This window comes from Chiloscyllium plagiosum, chromosome 32, assembly GCF_004010195.1.
Source record: "Chiloscyllium plagiosum isolate BGI_BamShark_2017 chromosome 32, ASM401019v2, whole genome shotgun sequence".
Classification (NCBI taxonomy): Eukaryota; Metazoa; Chordata; class Chondrichthyes; order Orectolobiformes; family Hemiscylliidae; genus Chiloscyllium; species Chiloscyllium plagiosum.
This window is the reverse complement of record NC_057741.1, coordinates 43,897,175-43,914,352: the sequence shown is the minus strand read 5'-3', so window position 1 is coordinate 43,914,352 and position 17,178 is coordinate 43,897,175. Positions and strand designations below refer to the sequence as shown.

The following is a 17,178-nucleotide window of genomic DNA, read 5'->3' as shown; positions in this document are numbered from 1 at the left end:
TAATTATGGAATGTATTTCCCTTGACTTCCTTACAAATATGGTGCACCGAAAGACCGAATTATTTTATAAAATATGGCAGCCCTTTTTGAATTACATAAATACAGATATTTCGGCTATCCTAACAAGGGCTTTTATTTAATTGGGACTACAGACCTGGCTGGTCCGCGGCCCCTCGGGGGAGGAATCCCGCACGAATATGGGTTTTATCATATCTGATGTTAACACATCCCGAGCATGTAAGAGACTTAAATATACACCCTGGTTAGTTGTAGGTTAGATTAGTAGATAGTTGAGTTTTGTTTGTTTGTGTTTTTTTTTTCTTTTCGTCTTTTTTTTTGTTTTGTTTTTTTTTATTTTTTTGTCAAATTTTGGTTATTGTATATTTGAGCTAATTGTATATCAATGTTTATATCTGAGAGTTTTGTTTATTTTTGTAAACTTGTAAAAATGTTAAATTTCTAATAAAAATATCTATAAAAAAAAAGAAAAGTAACACTGAGCTGTGCGCTGAGTCTGATGGAGCTCATCCAAGGGTCTTAAAAGAAGTGGTCAGTGACTAATTTGATGATTTGATTCTAATTTTCCAAAACTCCATAAGTTCAGGAAGAATCTATTTTAATTGGAAAATAATATAATTCCGTTATTGAAAATGAGAGACAGATAGCAGGAAACTACGGTCCAGTTAGTTTAACATCTGTCAGAGGGAAAGCATTAAAAAGATTTTTCATGAATCACTTGGTTGGAGTTCTTCTAGAAAGTAATGTGCAGTGGGTAAAGGGGAACTAGTGGATGTGCTTAATTTAGATTTCAAGAAGACATTTGATAAGGCGCCACATAGTTTAGATTTTAGATTTAGGCTTTGTTGTCACTTGCACTCAATTACAGGAGTACAGTGAAAAGTACATAATGTCACCACACGAAAAGGTTATTGCAGAAAATAAAAGCTCATGGTGTAGTGCTTATGTATTGGAATAGATAGTAGATTGCCTGACTAACAGGAAGCAGAGAATAGGCATAAATGGGTCATTGAGGGGACAGAAGGTACAATTGCTCCATTTGCTGATGATACAAAGATTGGCAGGAAAGTAAGTTATGGAGAGGACAAAGGGAGACAACAAATGTTAAGTGAATGGGAGCATAATTATACACAACATGGGCACATAATTATACACAACATTGGCACATAATTATACACAACATGGGCACATAATTATGCAGAACATGGGCACATAATTATACACAACATTGGCACATAATTATACACAACATGGGCACATAATTATACACAACATGGGCACATAATTATGCAGAACATGTCTGTATAATCAGTATAATTTGGGAAAATGTATCAAATGTCTTCTAGAAATCCATGTATATCACATTGGCACAATCCCCTCATCATCCCTCTTTGTTACATCTTCAAAAAACTCCTGCAAGTTAGACATGATTTTCCCTTAACAAATCCATGCTGACTTTTCTTAATCAGTCCACATTTTCCAATCTCCAATCCACTGGTATCTAGCCCAATTCCAAGGAAGACTGAAATACTGTACACTGAAAACAATTCTCATCTTACTTCCTTCAATATTGTTGGATGCAGCTCAGCCAGACCTGGTGCTTCATCTTTAAATGCACTGGTTAGCCAATTACCTCCTTTTTATCATTCTTAAACCCTTCCAGTGACTGAGTTTCCTCTTCTGTTGCTACGGCCTTGACAGCACCTGCTTCACTGCTAAAGGCAGCATTGAAACCTCAGCCAGGCCCCTTGCCTTCACGAAGAAATCCCCTTTCCGGTCCCTAATTGGCTGTACTCCTTTGGCTAACCTTTCACTATTGATGTGCACTGGGATTTCTTTTTCATGAGAGCTGTCTATGTTTTTATTTTTCTTCTAGTATTTTCTTTTTCATTTATCTCTGAACCTTCTGTGTCCAGCTTTGTTTCCAACTCTGTTTACTTCCAGACACCTGTCATAAGCACACTTTTTAAAAAAACTTCTGTTGCTTTTTTCACCCAGGGGCATCTGGATTTGTTTGTTCCCCTTTTGGTGAAATATTCCCTGACTATGCCCCATCTGTCTCTTTGTCTTGAAACTTGCCATTGTTCAATGACTGTTTATCCTGTCCACCTTCAGTTTCAGTCTGTCTTGCTGTTCTTGCCCCATTGAAATCTACTCTCCAACACTTGACTTTCTTACTCTTTGTTAACCAATATCATTTTCTACTGCCATTATGATACAAAGATTATTGTCCTGTAAAAATCCCCTACTGTCATATGATCCACTTCACCCTTGTATTTCCTGAGAATGAGGTCTAGCAGTGCATCCTTGCTTATTGAACTAGACACACCATTGTATTTTGTTCTCCTGAACACAATCACAGCTCCTTGCATGACCACCATCCTGGTATGCATACGGATCATTAAAGTACCCCATAACAACTGCTTTGTGATGTTTATGCCTCTGCAGTTTCCTTGCAGCTCTGTTCCTCTATTTCCTTCCCACTAGCCAGCAGTCTATAAATTACACCAAACATGTCATTAAACCTTCTTATTCCTGAGCTCAGGCCAAATTGCAGCAACATGCTGAGTGTGAAAGATCAGCTTCTGTGTTCGTTGAGCTTTTCTTTCTGCCATTTCAATTACTTCCCTAAAATATTCTGTTTCAGTTTTCAGCTCAACTGGCTGATTGAACATGCAATAGAATCAGTGTTTCTTCTTATTGTTTTATGTGGGATGGGTTGGGAAAAGACCTGTAGAGTAATTAAAATGCACGACAAGTAGCAAAGGGAACCTTTGTTTTGAAATTCTGATGTAAATCCGGCTCAGAGAAATGGAGTGATGTTATCTGGCTTATAGCCAATTTGCAGTTCTGTTGATAAGAGCCCACATTCAGCCTATAGCACTCTCCCACACAAAGACCAATCAACTACATCTGTAACAAATATTTAAACAAATAATACACTCAACACTTACATGTCTGATATGTTCCTGGAGTTTCTTCACACCAAAAGAGCGAATAACAAACCAGAGCTTTACAGATCTGAATCTACGGCTCAGAGGGATTTGCCAGTGCTGTGGAGAGAGAGAGAGAGAGAGAGAGAGTCCTGTCAACAAGAAAATCATATCTTCAAATAAATCCCTGCACTGTCTTTGTCAGAAACATCTTACATTCTAACAAGTTACAGAATTGTCTCTGTTCACCATCAACAGTAGCCTAGTCAGATTTGGTAACTTTCTGATAACATTTCTGTCAGATGGTGAATGTCGCTTAGGCTCTGTCAGAGGGTTACGTGCACAGGCAGGATACGGGAAAGACAATTCCAAAAGTGTTGATTGTCAGATGAGCACTTGGGTGAAAGCTGCAGGTAACCACAGAAACTTCAAAACCAAGACAGATTGTCTTTCATTACAAGTTAAATCCGTAACTTAAATATTTTTTACAATAATTAATACTGTGATTGATTCAATCATTGAATCCCCAACCATAAAATCTCCGTACAAGTTGTGCCACAGTAATCAGTGACTGACTCAGCATTGGTTCAATGAATGCTGGAGAAATTCAGCAAGTCTGGCAGTATTTGTGACAAGAGAAACAGTTAACATTTCAGATTTTAATGACTTTTGACTAGAATCTTTTAGACTGTTAGTAGCAGCAAGAGATGTCAAACAAGGTGAAGATGTTGAGTTGATTACCCTTGGTCTGTCCTGTCTCTGGCTGGGCTGACCACCATCCTCACTGATTTTTGAGAATGGCCCTTCCCTAGTTGGAGATTAGTGTCACACTCATTAACCTTGATGACCAGGTGAAATCAAACTTTCAGAACCTCCTGCGCAGGGCCTTGGAACTACACTTTAGTGGTTAATAGCAGAGACCAAGAAATGACAGCCAGTCATAAAGATGTACAGCATGGAAACAGATCCTTTGGTCCAAGTTGTCCATGCTGATATCTTAAATTAATCTAGTCCCATTTGCCCATATCTCTCTAAACCCTTCCTATTAAATACCCATCCAGATGCCTCTTAAATACTGTAATTGTACCAGCCTCCACCACTTCTTCTGGCAGCTCATTCCATACCCACATCACCCTCTGTGTGAAAAAGTTACCCCTTAGGTCTCTTTTATATCTTTAAAAGATGATCTGACAGAGGAAGTGGTGGAGGCAGGTACAATTAGGTTTATAAAAGGTTTTTATTTTTAAGGTTTGATTAAAGATTTGTTGCTCGGGTGCTGATTTGTTGTGGTTGTGGGTATGTTCGCTGAGCTGGGAAGTTGATTTGCAAGCGTTTTGTCCCTTGTCTAGATGACACCTTCAGTGCTTTGGATCTCACTGCTGTACTGTGTCTTCTAGATCTAGAAGCCTAGCACTCAGCCATGGACTCCATCAACAGGCACATAGACCTAGACCGAATATACCGGCAGAGCACCCAGAACCGGCAACTGGAAGCAGCCGAAATGGAACCAAATAAATTCCAGAAGACACAGTACACGCAGCCCATCACAGGAGGCTCCAAATCTCTGAAGATGTCACTGAGACAGGGGACAAAACATCTGCAAATCAACTTCCCAGCTTAGCGAACTCACCCACAACCATGACAGGTTTTTATTTTGGATTCCTACCACAGAAGCAGTGTCATTTACAGCATGACGGGAGGCCGGCTAGCCCATCAAGTCCTTGCAGGTCTCCACTGAGAACCCAGTCAGTTCCAATGCCCCACTCTCTCCCTCATTCAAGTACATTTCCCTCATTCACTCGGTCAATTTCCTATAGAAACTGTTTCTGCTGTCAGCTCTGTCATAGACTGAGAGTTCCACGCCAAAACCTGTTGTTGTGTTACAAAAAACCCTCTTTGTGACAAACCATGCCTCATCATTTTCCCAAAATGCTTAGTCTGTCTCCCCACCCCACCTTTGTTCTATCAGTCAACAGCACCAGATCTCTTTCTTCTGATCTAGTTGCCAAATTAATCTTCTGCACCTTGTACAAAATCTCCTGCTTCATCTCCTTTACTCCAAGGTACACAACACCAGCTTCTCCAAACCAACCTCATCATTAAAATCCCTCACCCCTGAAATGATTCTGGTAAACCTCTCAAGGACTTTTCCATCTTCATGAAGTGTGGTGACCAGAATTAGGCACATTATTTTATACTTGGGTTGAACCAGAGCTTTACAAAGGTACAGCATGATTTGTGCACTCAATGTTCAGTGCCTCAATTTAAGAAGCCTAAGATCCCTTCGGCCTGCTAAATATTCTCTCAAAGTTTCCTGAAACTGTCATAAATTATTGTTGATTTTGTAGTTAGTCATAGAGATGTACAACACAGAAACAGACGCTTCAGTCTAACCCGTCCACACCGATCAGATATCCCAACCCAATCTAGTCCCACCTGCCAGCACCCGGCCCATATCCCTCCAAACCCTTCCTATTCATATAACTATCCAGATGCCTTTAAAATATTGCAATCGTACTAGACTCTACCACATCCTCTGGCAGCTCATTCCATACACATACCACCCTCTGCATGAAAAAGTTGCCCCTTAGGTCTCTTTTATATCGTTACCCTCTCACACTAAACCTATACCTGAACTCCCCCACCCCAGGGAAGAGATTTTGTCTATTTATCCTATCCATGTCCCTCATGATTGTATAAATCTCTATAAGGTCGCCTCTCAGCCTCTGACGCTCCACAGAAAATAGCCCCAGCCTGTTCAGCCTCTCCCTGTAGCTCAAATCCTCCAACCCTGGCAACATCCTTGTAAATCTTTTCTCAATCCTTACAAGTTTCACAACATCCTTCCAATAGGAAGGAAACCAGAATTGTACACAATATTCCAACAATGGCCGAACCAATGTCCTGTACAGCCGCAACATGACCTCCCAACTCCTGTACTCAATACTCTGACCAATAAAGGAAAGCATACCAAACGCCTTCTTCACTATCCTATCTACCTGCGACTCCATTTTCAAGGAGCTATGAACCTGCACTCCAAGGTCTCTTTGTTCAGCAACACTCCCTAGGACCTTACCATTAAGTGTATAAGTCCTGCTAAGATTTGCTTTCCCAAAATGCAGCATCTCAGGCTTATCTAAATTAAACTCGATCTGCCACTTCTCAGCCTATTGGCCCATCTGGTCAAGATCCCATTGTAATCTGAGGTAACCCTCTTTGCTGTCCACTACACCTCCAATTTTGGTGTCATCTGCAAATTTACTAATTATACCTCTTATGCTCACATCCAAATCATTTATATTAATAACGAAAAGTAGAGGACCCAGCACTGATCCTTGTGGCACTCCACTGGTCACAGGCCTCAGGTCTGAAAAACATCCCTCCACCACCACCCTCTGTCTTCTACCTTTGAGCCAGTTCTGTATCCAAATGGCTAGTTCTCCTTGTATTCCCTGAGATTTAACCTTGCTAACGAGTCTTCAATGGGAAACCTTGTCGAAGCCTTACTTTAGTCTATATAGATCACATTTACTGCTCTGCCCTCATGAATCCTCTGTTATTTCTTCAAAAAATTCAATCAAGTTTGTGAGACATGATTTCCCACACACAAAGCCATGTTGACTATCCCGGATCAGTCCTTGCCTTTCCAAATACATGTAAATCCTGTCCCTCAGGATTCCCTCCAACAACTTGCCCACCACCGAGGTCAGGCTCACTGGTCTGTAGTTCCCTGGCTTGTCTTTACCGCCGTTCTTAAACAGTGGCACGTTAGCCAACCTCAAGTCTTCCGGCACCTCACCTGTGACTATCGATGATACAAATATCTCAGCAAGAAGCCCAGCAATCACTTCTCTAGCTTCCCACAGAGTTCTCGGGTACACCTGATCAGGTCCTGGGGATTTATCCACCTTTATGCGTTTCAAGACATCCAGCACTTCCTCCTCTGTAATCTGGACATTTTGCAAGATGTCACCATCTATTTCCCTACATTCTATATTTTCCATGTCCTTTTCCACAGTAAATACTGATACAAAATATTCATTTAGTATCTACCGCATCTCCTTCAGCTCTACACAAAGGCCGCCTTGCTGATCTTTGAGGGCCCCTATTCTCTCCCTAGTTACCCTTTTGTCCTTAATGTATTTGTGAAAATCCTTTGGATTCTCCTTAACCCTATTTGCCAAAGCTATCTCATGTCCCCTTTTCCCCTCCTGATTTCCCTCTTATGTACTCCAACAGCCTTTATACTCTTCTGAGGATTCATTCGATCTATCCTGTCTATACCTGACATATGCTTCCTTCTTTTTCTGAACCAAACCCTCAATTTCTTTAGTCATCCAACATTCCCTATACCTACCAGCCTTTCCTTTCACCCAAACAAGAATATACTTTCTCTGGATTCTCGTTACCTCATTCCTGAAGGCTTTCCCATTTTCCAGCCGTCCCTTTACCTGCGAACATCTGCACCCAATCAGATTTTGAAAGTTCTTGCCTAATACCATCAAATTAGCCTTCCTCCAATTTAGAACTTCAGCTGTTAGATCTGGTCTATCCTTTTCCATCACTATTTTAAAACTAATAGAATTATGGTCACTGACCCAAAAGTGCTCTCCCTCTGATAACTTGTTTCACCTGCCCTGCCTTATTTCCCCAAGAGTTGGTCAATTTGTGTTGAGTCTTATTGTCACTAACATGTATTTGGAAGTTGACCCTCAGCATCTACAAGCTGGAGCCTGACCTTATTAACCAACACAACTATCATCTCAGCAATGATTCTGGGTCCAAGCCAAATTCCTTTTCTCCAGGTCCTTTCTATTCCCAGCTCTCTGCTGATCATGGAAAATTGATGTGTCCTGATGAAGGGCTTCTGCCCAAAACGTCGATTGTCCTGCTCCTCGGATGCTGCCTGACCTGCTGTGCTTTTCCAGCACCACTCTAATCTTGACTCTGATCTCCAGTATCTGCAGTCCTCACATTCGCCTCTCTGCTAATCATACAGAGTGTGACATTGGAAACCAATAGCTCACCATGAAGTCAGTAGTTGCTCCAGAGTTGGCATGTTGGAGATACACAGGATTAACGCTGAAGGTTTCCTGCAGTTTCCACTTGTCTTTCACCCTGTGAATGAGAAACTTCAGTCAGATAATTAGCAAATTGCAGCTCTCTGAGCTGCAAACAGCAAATCAAATATGTTTAGGTACAACAAGGCCGGAGGGAACAAACAGTTTAAAGATTTTAAAGTTCCAAGAACTTCATTTCAGTTCAAATGAAGCAGTTTTTATTTGATGCTGACCCCACTGCTAGTGTTCTCAGATGCTGTGCCTTTGCAAGTCTACACAGACACTTAGAGATTGGCTTCTATCATTAGGCTACTACCTGTCTTGGAATCTCAGTCCTAGTTCATCTTTATCCTGGAGTAAGGCTCCCTCGCTTTCACCTGCATTGACACACAGACCTGCATCTATATGTGACAGGAGTACTCTCATGTCATGTCGAAACCTCCCTCTTTATTCAAAGTCTCTCATTTCTCTCCTTTTTGCCAGAATAACACCACCAGTTAAATCATCCTTTGTATATTCCATTATTCTACAGGTTGAATATTAAATGCGTGATGTTTGACTAATAGTGAAGACAGAAATCCATAGATTCTGACATCAAGATACATGGGGATAGTTTGGGAAGTTGGATTGAAACAGGAGATCGTGCTCATGTTGAATAGTGGAGTGGATTTGGAAGGGAATGGCCTGTCTGCTGTAAGACATGTCTGTCACAGGGTGGCTTCAGTCTCATCAGCATCACTTACCAAAACACCGTACAGTCAAAGTGAACCATCATCCACTTGGAAGGGTTAAAGACGAAGGAATCTGCATATTCAATACCCGTCAGGAAATTCCGAAACTCAGGACACAGGAAGGCAGATCCAGCATATGCTGCATCGATGTGAAGCCACAGTCCCTCACTGGCACCTAGACAGCCACAGCAACAAAAACATTCTGAATTCTCCATGTGGAAACCATCCAATTGTTTTACACAACATTGCAATTGGCTAAAGTTCACTGAACTGCTCAGGGCTCTGGTCAGTATATTTATGAAGGCACCTGGAGTTTCCTGTGTCAGAAACTTCAAATCCTAAAACCTCAAATATTTGGAACTGCAAACAAACTTGCTAGAGCAGGCGAGTAGCCTATAACTGACCCCAGTCTCAGACACACACCAAATTCTGAGCTGAATCTAAATGACATATTTTTCAGAAATACTTTTTAGAAGATGCATTGATTCTTTGCAAGATGTTTACTAAATCCTTTTGGGGGTTAGTGTAGACTCTGGCCTGAGGTCAGGTCATGCCTCACAAATCTTATTGAGTTTTTTGAGGAGGTGTCAAGACAGGTCAACAAAGGTCAAACAGTGGATGTGGTGTATATGGACTTCAGCAAGGCATTTGATAGGGTTCCCCATGGTGGGCTGATTCATAAAGTCAGGAAGTATGGGATACTGGGATATTTGTCTATCTGGATTCAGAATTGGGCTGGCTACAGAAGGCAGGGAGTGGTTGTAGATGGAAAGTATTCTGCCTGGAGGTCAGTGTTGAGTGGGGTCCCACAGGGCTCTGTACTTGGGCCTCTGCTCTTTGTAGTTTTTTATAAATGACTTGGATGAGGAGGTCGAGGGGTGGGTTAGTAAATTTGCAGATGACACAAAGGTTGGAGGTGTCATCGATAGTATCGAGGGCTACTGTAGGCTGCAGCATGACATAGACAGGATGCAGAGCTGGACTGAGAAATGGCAGATGGAGTTCAATCTGGATAAATGTGAAGTGATGCATTTTGGAAGGTTGAACTCGAATGCTGAATATAGGATTAAAGACAGGATTCTTGGCAGTGTGGAGGAACAGAGGGATCTGGGTGTACAAGTACATAGATCCCTCAAAGTTGCCACCCAAGTGGATAGGGTTGTTAAGAAAGCATATAGTGTTTTGGCTTTCATTAACAGGGGGATCGAGTTTAAGAGCCGCAAGGTTTTGCTGCAGCTCTACAAGTCCCTGGTGAGACCACACTTGGAATATTGTGTCCAGTTCTGGTCACCCTACTATAGGAAAGATACAGAGGCTTTGGAGGGGGTGCAAAGAAGGTTTACCAGGATGCTGCCTGGACTGGAGGGCTTGCCTTATGAAGAAAGGTTGAATAAGCTCGGGCTTTTCTCTCTGGAGAGAAGGAGGAAGAGAGGAGACCTGATCGAGGTGTACAAAATAATGAGAGGAATAGATAGAGTCAACAGTCAGAGACTTTTCCCCAGGGCAGGATTGACTGGTACGAGGAGTCATAGTTTGAAGATATTAGGAGGCAGGTATAAAGGAGACGTCAGAGGAAGGTTCTTTACGCAGAGAGTTGTGAATACATGGAATGCGTTGCCAGCTGTGGTGGTGTCATTGGGGAAGCAGAGTCATTGGGGACATTTAAGCGACTGTTGGACATGCACATGGATAGCAGAGAGTTCAGGGGTGGGTAGGTTATTACTATATTTCACATTAGGATTAATCCTCGGCACAACATCGTGGGCCAAAGGGCCTGTTCTGTGCTATACTTTTCTATGTTCTATGCTCTAAACACACAGATTGCTCTACTAGTTAACGCAGTGTGGATATTAAAGTACAAGTCACTGTTCAAACATTGAGCTGGGTTCGGCTTTCACAAAGTGAACCTTCTCCTTGCTTCAATGTCCATTGTGCAGCTTGTCTGTTTCATTCTGTTCCCCCAAGAGATGGGCTGAGCCAGGGACTGGTCCTCAGAGCCTGGAGTGGGGTGAGGCTGGAGGATGATCCTCAGGACCCAGGCTCTGATTGTGGAACCACTTCCCTCTCTGTGAATTCCAGATGATGTCTCTGTACAACAGGGAGAGAGAAAAGTTTCAAGGACATTCTCAGAAACCCCTGTAACCATTCATCCGACAGCTCAACCACGATCATATCTCAAATCATTCAAGAGAGGAAAAAGCTGTAAGACTGTGGTCCAGAAATAATTCTATAAACTGCAACTTACAAATAGGTCCCAGTTCACACAAACAGTCAAAGGCACACACAGCAGTCGTGCCAAGTGTAGCGCAGACCTAAAACACAGGACAGATTGTATCAGGCAAGAGAAACCACAGACCACAAACATTCTTTAATACAATGCCACAGGCATTTTGAGACTTCAGACTCACAACAATGTGACTGACTCTCATCTGCCCTTTGGACAATTTGAGCTGGGCAATAAATGCGGGATTAGTGGTGCTGGAAGAGCACAGCAGTTCAGGCAGCATCCGAGGAGCAGTAAAATCGACATTTTGGGCAAAAGCCCTTCATCAGGAATAAATGCTCGTCTAGTGAGCGATGCCCATATTCCATGATTGAATTAAGAAAAGTAAACAAGGTATGAAGTACTCTGTTGATTTGTTGCTGTTATCAGGACAAAGCAGAGAAGCTGCTTCTTGAATAATTCCAGGTATATTTTATTGTGTTTTCTGATCCGTCTGCCTTGTTACTGGACCCCATCTGCTGGATACATGAAGACACATGTAAGTCATGATTCGGAGATGCCGGTGTTGGACTGGGGTGTACAAAGTTAAAAATCACACAACACCAGGTTATAGTCCAACAGGTTTAATTGGAAGCACTAGCTTTCGGAGCGACGCTCCTTCATCAGGTGGTAGTGTAAGTCATGTAAGTCACTTCACCTTAGAATCAGGTGGATTTATAATCGACAACAAAGAAATAGCAGACCAGTTGATCGAATACTTTGAATCTGTCTTCCTTAAGACTTCACACAAATAAACTTCTGGAAATACTAGGAGACAGAGGGTCAAGCATGAAGGAGGAACTGAAGTAATCCTTATCAGTCAGGAAATGGTACTGGGGAAATTAATATGATTAAAACCCAATAAATTCCCAGGGTTTGATGCTCTGCATCCCAGAGTAGTTAAGAAAGTGGCCATTGAAATAACGGATGTTTTGGTGATAATTTTCCAGCATTCTATAAACTCTGGAAGAGTTTCAATGGACTGGAGGGTAGCTAATGTAACCCCACCCTTTAAAAAGGAGGGAGAGAGAAAATGGAAACTTTAAGCTGATTAGCCATCTCGTGGTGGGGAAAATGCTGGAGCCAATCATTAAAGATATAATAATTGAACATTTGGAAAGCAGCGACAGGATCAGTCCAAATCAGCGTGGATTTCACTAAAGGGAAAATATGCTTGACAAATCTTCTGGAATTTTTGGAGGATGTGACCAGTCGAGTGAACAAGGGTGAATCAATGGATGTTCCGTATTTGGTCTTTCAAAAGGCTTTTGACAAGGTTCCACACAAGAGATTAGTAAGCAAAATTAAAACTAATGTTATGAGAGATAATGTATTGATGTGGATAGAGAGCTGGTTGGCAGACAGGAAGCAGAGTGTTGAATAAATGGGTCCTTTTCAGAGTGGCAGGTTGTGACGAGTGGGACACCACAGGGTTCAGTACTGCGATCCCAGCTGTTCACAATATACATTAACGATTTGGATAAAGGAATTGAATGCAATACCTCAAAACTTTCAGCCAAAACTAAGCTGGGGAGCAGGGTGTGCTGTGAGGAAGATGCTAAGAGGCTGCAGCGTAACTTGGACAGACTGGCTGACAGGGTGAATATTTGGCAAATGCAATACAATGTGGATAAGTGTGAGCTTATCCACTTTGGTCACAAAAACAGGAAGGCAGATTATCTGAATGGTGGCAGTTTAGGAAAGGGTGAGGGGCAACAAGACCTTGGTGCCATGGTGGAACAGTCACTGAAGGTTGGTATGTAGGTGCAGCAGGCAGTGAGGAAAGCTAAAGGCATGCTGGCCTTCATAACGAGAGAATTGGAGTATCAGAGTAAGGATGTCTTGCTGCAGTTATGCAGAGCTGAAAATGTGTTGCTGGAAAAGGCAGCATCCAAGGAACAGGAAAATCAACGTTTCGGGCATAAGCCCTTCTTCAGGAATGAGGAAAGTGTGTCCAGCAGGCTAAGATAAAAGGTAGGGAGGAGGGACTTGGGGGAGGGGGGTGGAATTGCGGTGGAGGGAGGTCAAGGTGAGGGTGATAGGCCGGAGTGGGGTGGGGGCGGAGAGGTCAGGAAGAAGATTGCAGGTTAGGAAGGTGGTGCTGAGTTCGAGGGATTTGACTGAGACAAGGTGGGGGGAGGGGAAATGAGGAAACTGGAGAAATCTGAGTTCATCCCTTGTGGTTGGAGGGTTCCCAGGCAGAAGATGAGGCACCCTGCAGTTATCCAGGGTCTTGGTGAGGCCACGCCTTGAGTATTGTGTGTAGTTTTGGCCTCCTAGTCTGAGGAGGGACACTCTTGCTATTGAGGGAGTTCAGTGAAGGCTCACCAGACTGATCCCCAGGATGGCAGGACTGACATATAAGAAAAGACTGGATCGACTGGGCTTGTATACGCTGGAATTTAGAAGAATGAGGAGGGATCTCATAGAAACATTAAATTCTGATGGGGCTGAAGGCCAATTTTGATGATATTAGGCAAGAACTTTCAAAAGCTGATTGGGGGCAGATGTTTGCAGGTAAAGGGATGGCTGGAAAATGAAAAGCCTTCAAAAATGAGATAACGAGAGTCCAGAGAAAGTATATTCCTGTTAGAATGAAGGGCAAGGTTGGTAGGTATAGAGAATTCTGGATGATTAAAGAAATTGAGGTGTTGGTCAAGAAAAAGAAGGAAGCATATGTCAGCAATTGACTGCAGAGATTGAGTGAATTCTTAGAAGAGTATAAAGGCAGTTGGAGTATACTTAAGAGAGAAATCAGCAGGTTAAAAGGGGACATGACATCACTTTGGCAAATAGAGTTAAGGAGAATCCAAAGGATTTTTACAAATACATTAAGGACAAAAGGGTAAGTAGGGAGAGAATAGGGCCCCTCAAAGGCAGACAATGTGTGGAACGACAAGAGATGGGGGAGATACTAAACGTGTATTTTGTATCAGTGTTTACAGTAGAGAAGGTCATGGAAGATATAGAATGTAGGGAAATAGATGGTGACATCTTGAAAAATGTCCATATTTTAGAGGAGGAGGTGCTAAATGGTTTAAAACACAAAAGTGGATAAATCTACAGGATCTGATCAGATGTAACCTAGAACTCTGTGGGAAGTTAGGGAAATGATTGCTGGGCCTCTTGCTGAGATATTTGTATCATCGATAGTCACAGGTGAGGTGCTGGAAGACTGGAGGTTGGCTAACGTAATGCCACTGTTTAAGGGTGGTAAGGACAAGCCAGGGAACTATAGACCAGTGAGCCTGACCTCGGTGTTGGCCATGTTGTTGGAGGGAATACGATTTACATGTATTTGGAATGTCAAGGATTGATTAGGAAAAGTCAGCATGGCTTTGTGCGTGGGAAATCATGTCTCATGAACTTGATCGAGTTTTTTGAAAAAATAACAAAGAGGATTGATATGGGCAGATCGGTGGACGTGATCTATATGGACTTCAGTAAGGCATTCGACAAGGTTCCCCACGGGACACTGGTTAGCAAGTTTAGATTACATAAGAGAGAGGGAGAACTGAACATTTGGATACAGAACTGGCTCGATGGTAGAAGACAGAGGGTGGTAGAGGGTTGCTTTTCAGACTGGAGGCCTGTGACCAGTGGAGTGCCACAAGGATTGATGCTGGGTCCACTACTTTTTATCATTTATATAAATGATTTGGAAGTGAGCATAGGCGGCATAGTTAGTAAGTTTGCAGATGACACTAAAACTGGAGGTGTAGTGGACAGTGAAGAAGGTTACCTCAGAGTACAATGGGACCTTGATCAGATGGGCCAATGGGCTAAGGATTGTCAGATGGAGTTTAATTTAGATAAATGTGAGGTGCTGCATTTTGGAAAGGCAAATCAGGGCAGGAGTTTTACACTTAATGGTAAGGGGAGTGATTCTGAACAAAGAGTCTTTGGAGTGCAGGTTCATAGTTCCTTGAAAATGGAGTCACAGGTAGGTAGGATAGTGAAGAAAACGTTTGGTATGCTTTCCTTTATTGGTAGGTGTGTAGGAGTTGTCAGGTCATTTGTGGCTGTACAGAACATCGGTTGGATCATTATTGGAATGTTGTGTGTAATTCTGATCTACCTGCTGTAGGAAGGATGTTATGAGACTTGAAAGAGTTCAGAAAAAGATTTACAAAAATGTTGCCAGGGTTGGAGGGTTTGTGCTAATTGGAGAGGGTGAATAGGCTAGGGTTGTTTTCCCTGGAGCGTCGGAGGTTGAGGGGTGACCTTATAGAGGTTTATAAAATCATGAGGGGCATGGATAGGGTGAATAGACAAAATCTTTTCCCTGGGGGAGGTGAGTCCAAAACTAGAGGACATACGTTTAAGGTGAGAGGGGAAAGATATAAAAGAGACCTAAGGGTCAACAGAGGGTGGTACGTGTATGGAATGAGCTGCCAGAGGAAGTAGTGGAAGCTGGTACAATTACGGCATTTAAAAGGCATCTGGGTGGGTATATGAATAGGAAGGATTTAGAGAGATATGGGCCAAATGCTGGCAAGTGTGACTGGATTAGGTTAGGATATCTGCTTGGCATGGAGGAGTTGGACCGACGGGTTTATTTCTGTGCTGGACAGCTCTAAGCCTCTATGACTCTATGACTGGACAGACTAGATATTGGAAGAGCGTTCCCGATGTTGGGGGAAGTTCAGAACTAGGGGTCACAGTCTGAGAATAACGGGTAAGCCATTAAGGACTGCTATGAGGAAGAATGTCTTCACTCAGAGAGCTGTGAACCTGTACAACTCTCTCGCACAGGAAGCCATGGGGCCAGTTCATTAGATATATTCAGGAGGGAGCTGGACATGGCCCTTGGGGCTAAAGGGATCAAGAGCTATGGAGAGCAAGTGGGAGTGGGATACAGAAATTGTATGATCAGCTTTGAACATGTTGAATGGTGGTGCAGTCTCAAGGCCTGATCGCCCTGTTTCTGTGGCTATTTTTTATGTTTTTATGTAGATACATCTGCACCACAGAATCTGGTTCAGACAATAAACTGTTGACTTCAGACTCAGTGATGCCACAGTGATGCCACAGTGATGCCACAGTGAACCAATATTGCCCTTCACACTAGATTTCAACAATATCTTGAAGACAATTTCAAATTTATTTCAAAATATATAGAATTCAAACTTCAATTTTCCTCAGTATTTATTACAATTCGACTTTTGTTCTTTTTTAAAAAATGAAAATTTACAATTAAAATACTTTAATATTGTGAATGCTCGTAATCAAAATTAAAATCAGAAATTGATGGAAATGCTCAGCAGGCCAGGCAGTATCTGTGAAGAGAGAAACCGAGTAAATGTTACAGGTCTGAGACTTTTCATTCTAAAAAGTATGTAGCGAGTGTGCGCTTAAATCTGAGTAAGAATCATGTTCCAAACTCAGCAAAGACTGAGCTGGTTTTCTTAACAAGATTTCTCAGATGTTTCACTGAAGGAAGTGCACAGCAGTAGCTCAGCTCCTCCTCTTTCCACTGAAGACTGGACAGGGGCAGCTTCAGGGAAAGATAGAGATTAGAATCTGGAGAATCTGCTGATTAAAGCCATACTAGGAGACAGAATGAAAACCCGTTCCATTCAGAAGAAAGTTGTTCTTACTGAGACTTACAAAGAATGGAACAAGTCCTAATCTTCTATCTTCTTCCAATGCTTGCTTCAGAGTCTCACCTCGAAGGGACCAATCTTCATCAGTTTCAAGGAACCGAATTTTAACAAAAGTGATCAGTCCAGCTTTCTCCACAGAGGAATGAGCCTGAGAAACCATATTGGATTGAAAGATCATTTTAGAGACAAGTGTCTGGGAACTTGTTTGATCAGTTTAGGAAGAAGGACAAAATCCTTGAGAATTAATTCAGGATCAATCCCAGATCTGAACACTAATTCCCAAAGAAATAATCCCCTGGAGAATGGCGAGTGCAAAATTTCACCAATTTCCATGGAGATGGGGGAAAGCAAGACCCTCCCCTGGGCTGAGGTTTACAGCAAGAGGGGAGCCCCACCCCTGCCTTTCTGCTGAGGGCAGGTTGCTGGCAGTGCACTGGGAAAACACCCACACCACCCCCACCCTCAAAAACACCACCCACCCCCAACAAAATCACCACCCCCACCCCTCAAAAACACCCCCCTCAAAAAATAACCCACCTCAATAACACCACCCCCAACAAAACAAAC

The 17,178-nt window shown here is 42.5% G+C and overlaps 1 protein-coding gene across 1 annotated transcript in view; it reads right to left on the bottom strand.

The window, feature by feature from the left end:
- hdc (histidine decarboxylase) overlaps positions 1 to 17,178 on the bottom strand; it is a 38,798-nt gene that overhangs the window by 7,219 nt on the left and 14,401 nt on the right. The window contains exons 6-10 of the mRNA XM_043674586.1: positions 16,616 to 16,759; positions 10,988 to 11,054; positions 8,755 to 8,917; positions 7,979 to 8,069; positions 2,973 to 3,071 (exon numbers count right to left, since the gene is read on the bottom strand). Of these exons, the coding sequence (XP_043530521.1) occupies positions 2,973 to 3,071; positions 7,979 to 8,069; positions 8,755 to 8,917; positions 10,988 to 11,054; positions 16,616 to 16,759 (564 nt within the window). The remainder of the gene's footprint in view (positions 1 to 2,972; positions 3,072 to 7,978; positions 8,070 to 8,754; positions 8,918 to 10,987; positions 11,055 to 16,615; positions 16,760 to 17,178) is intronic.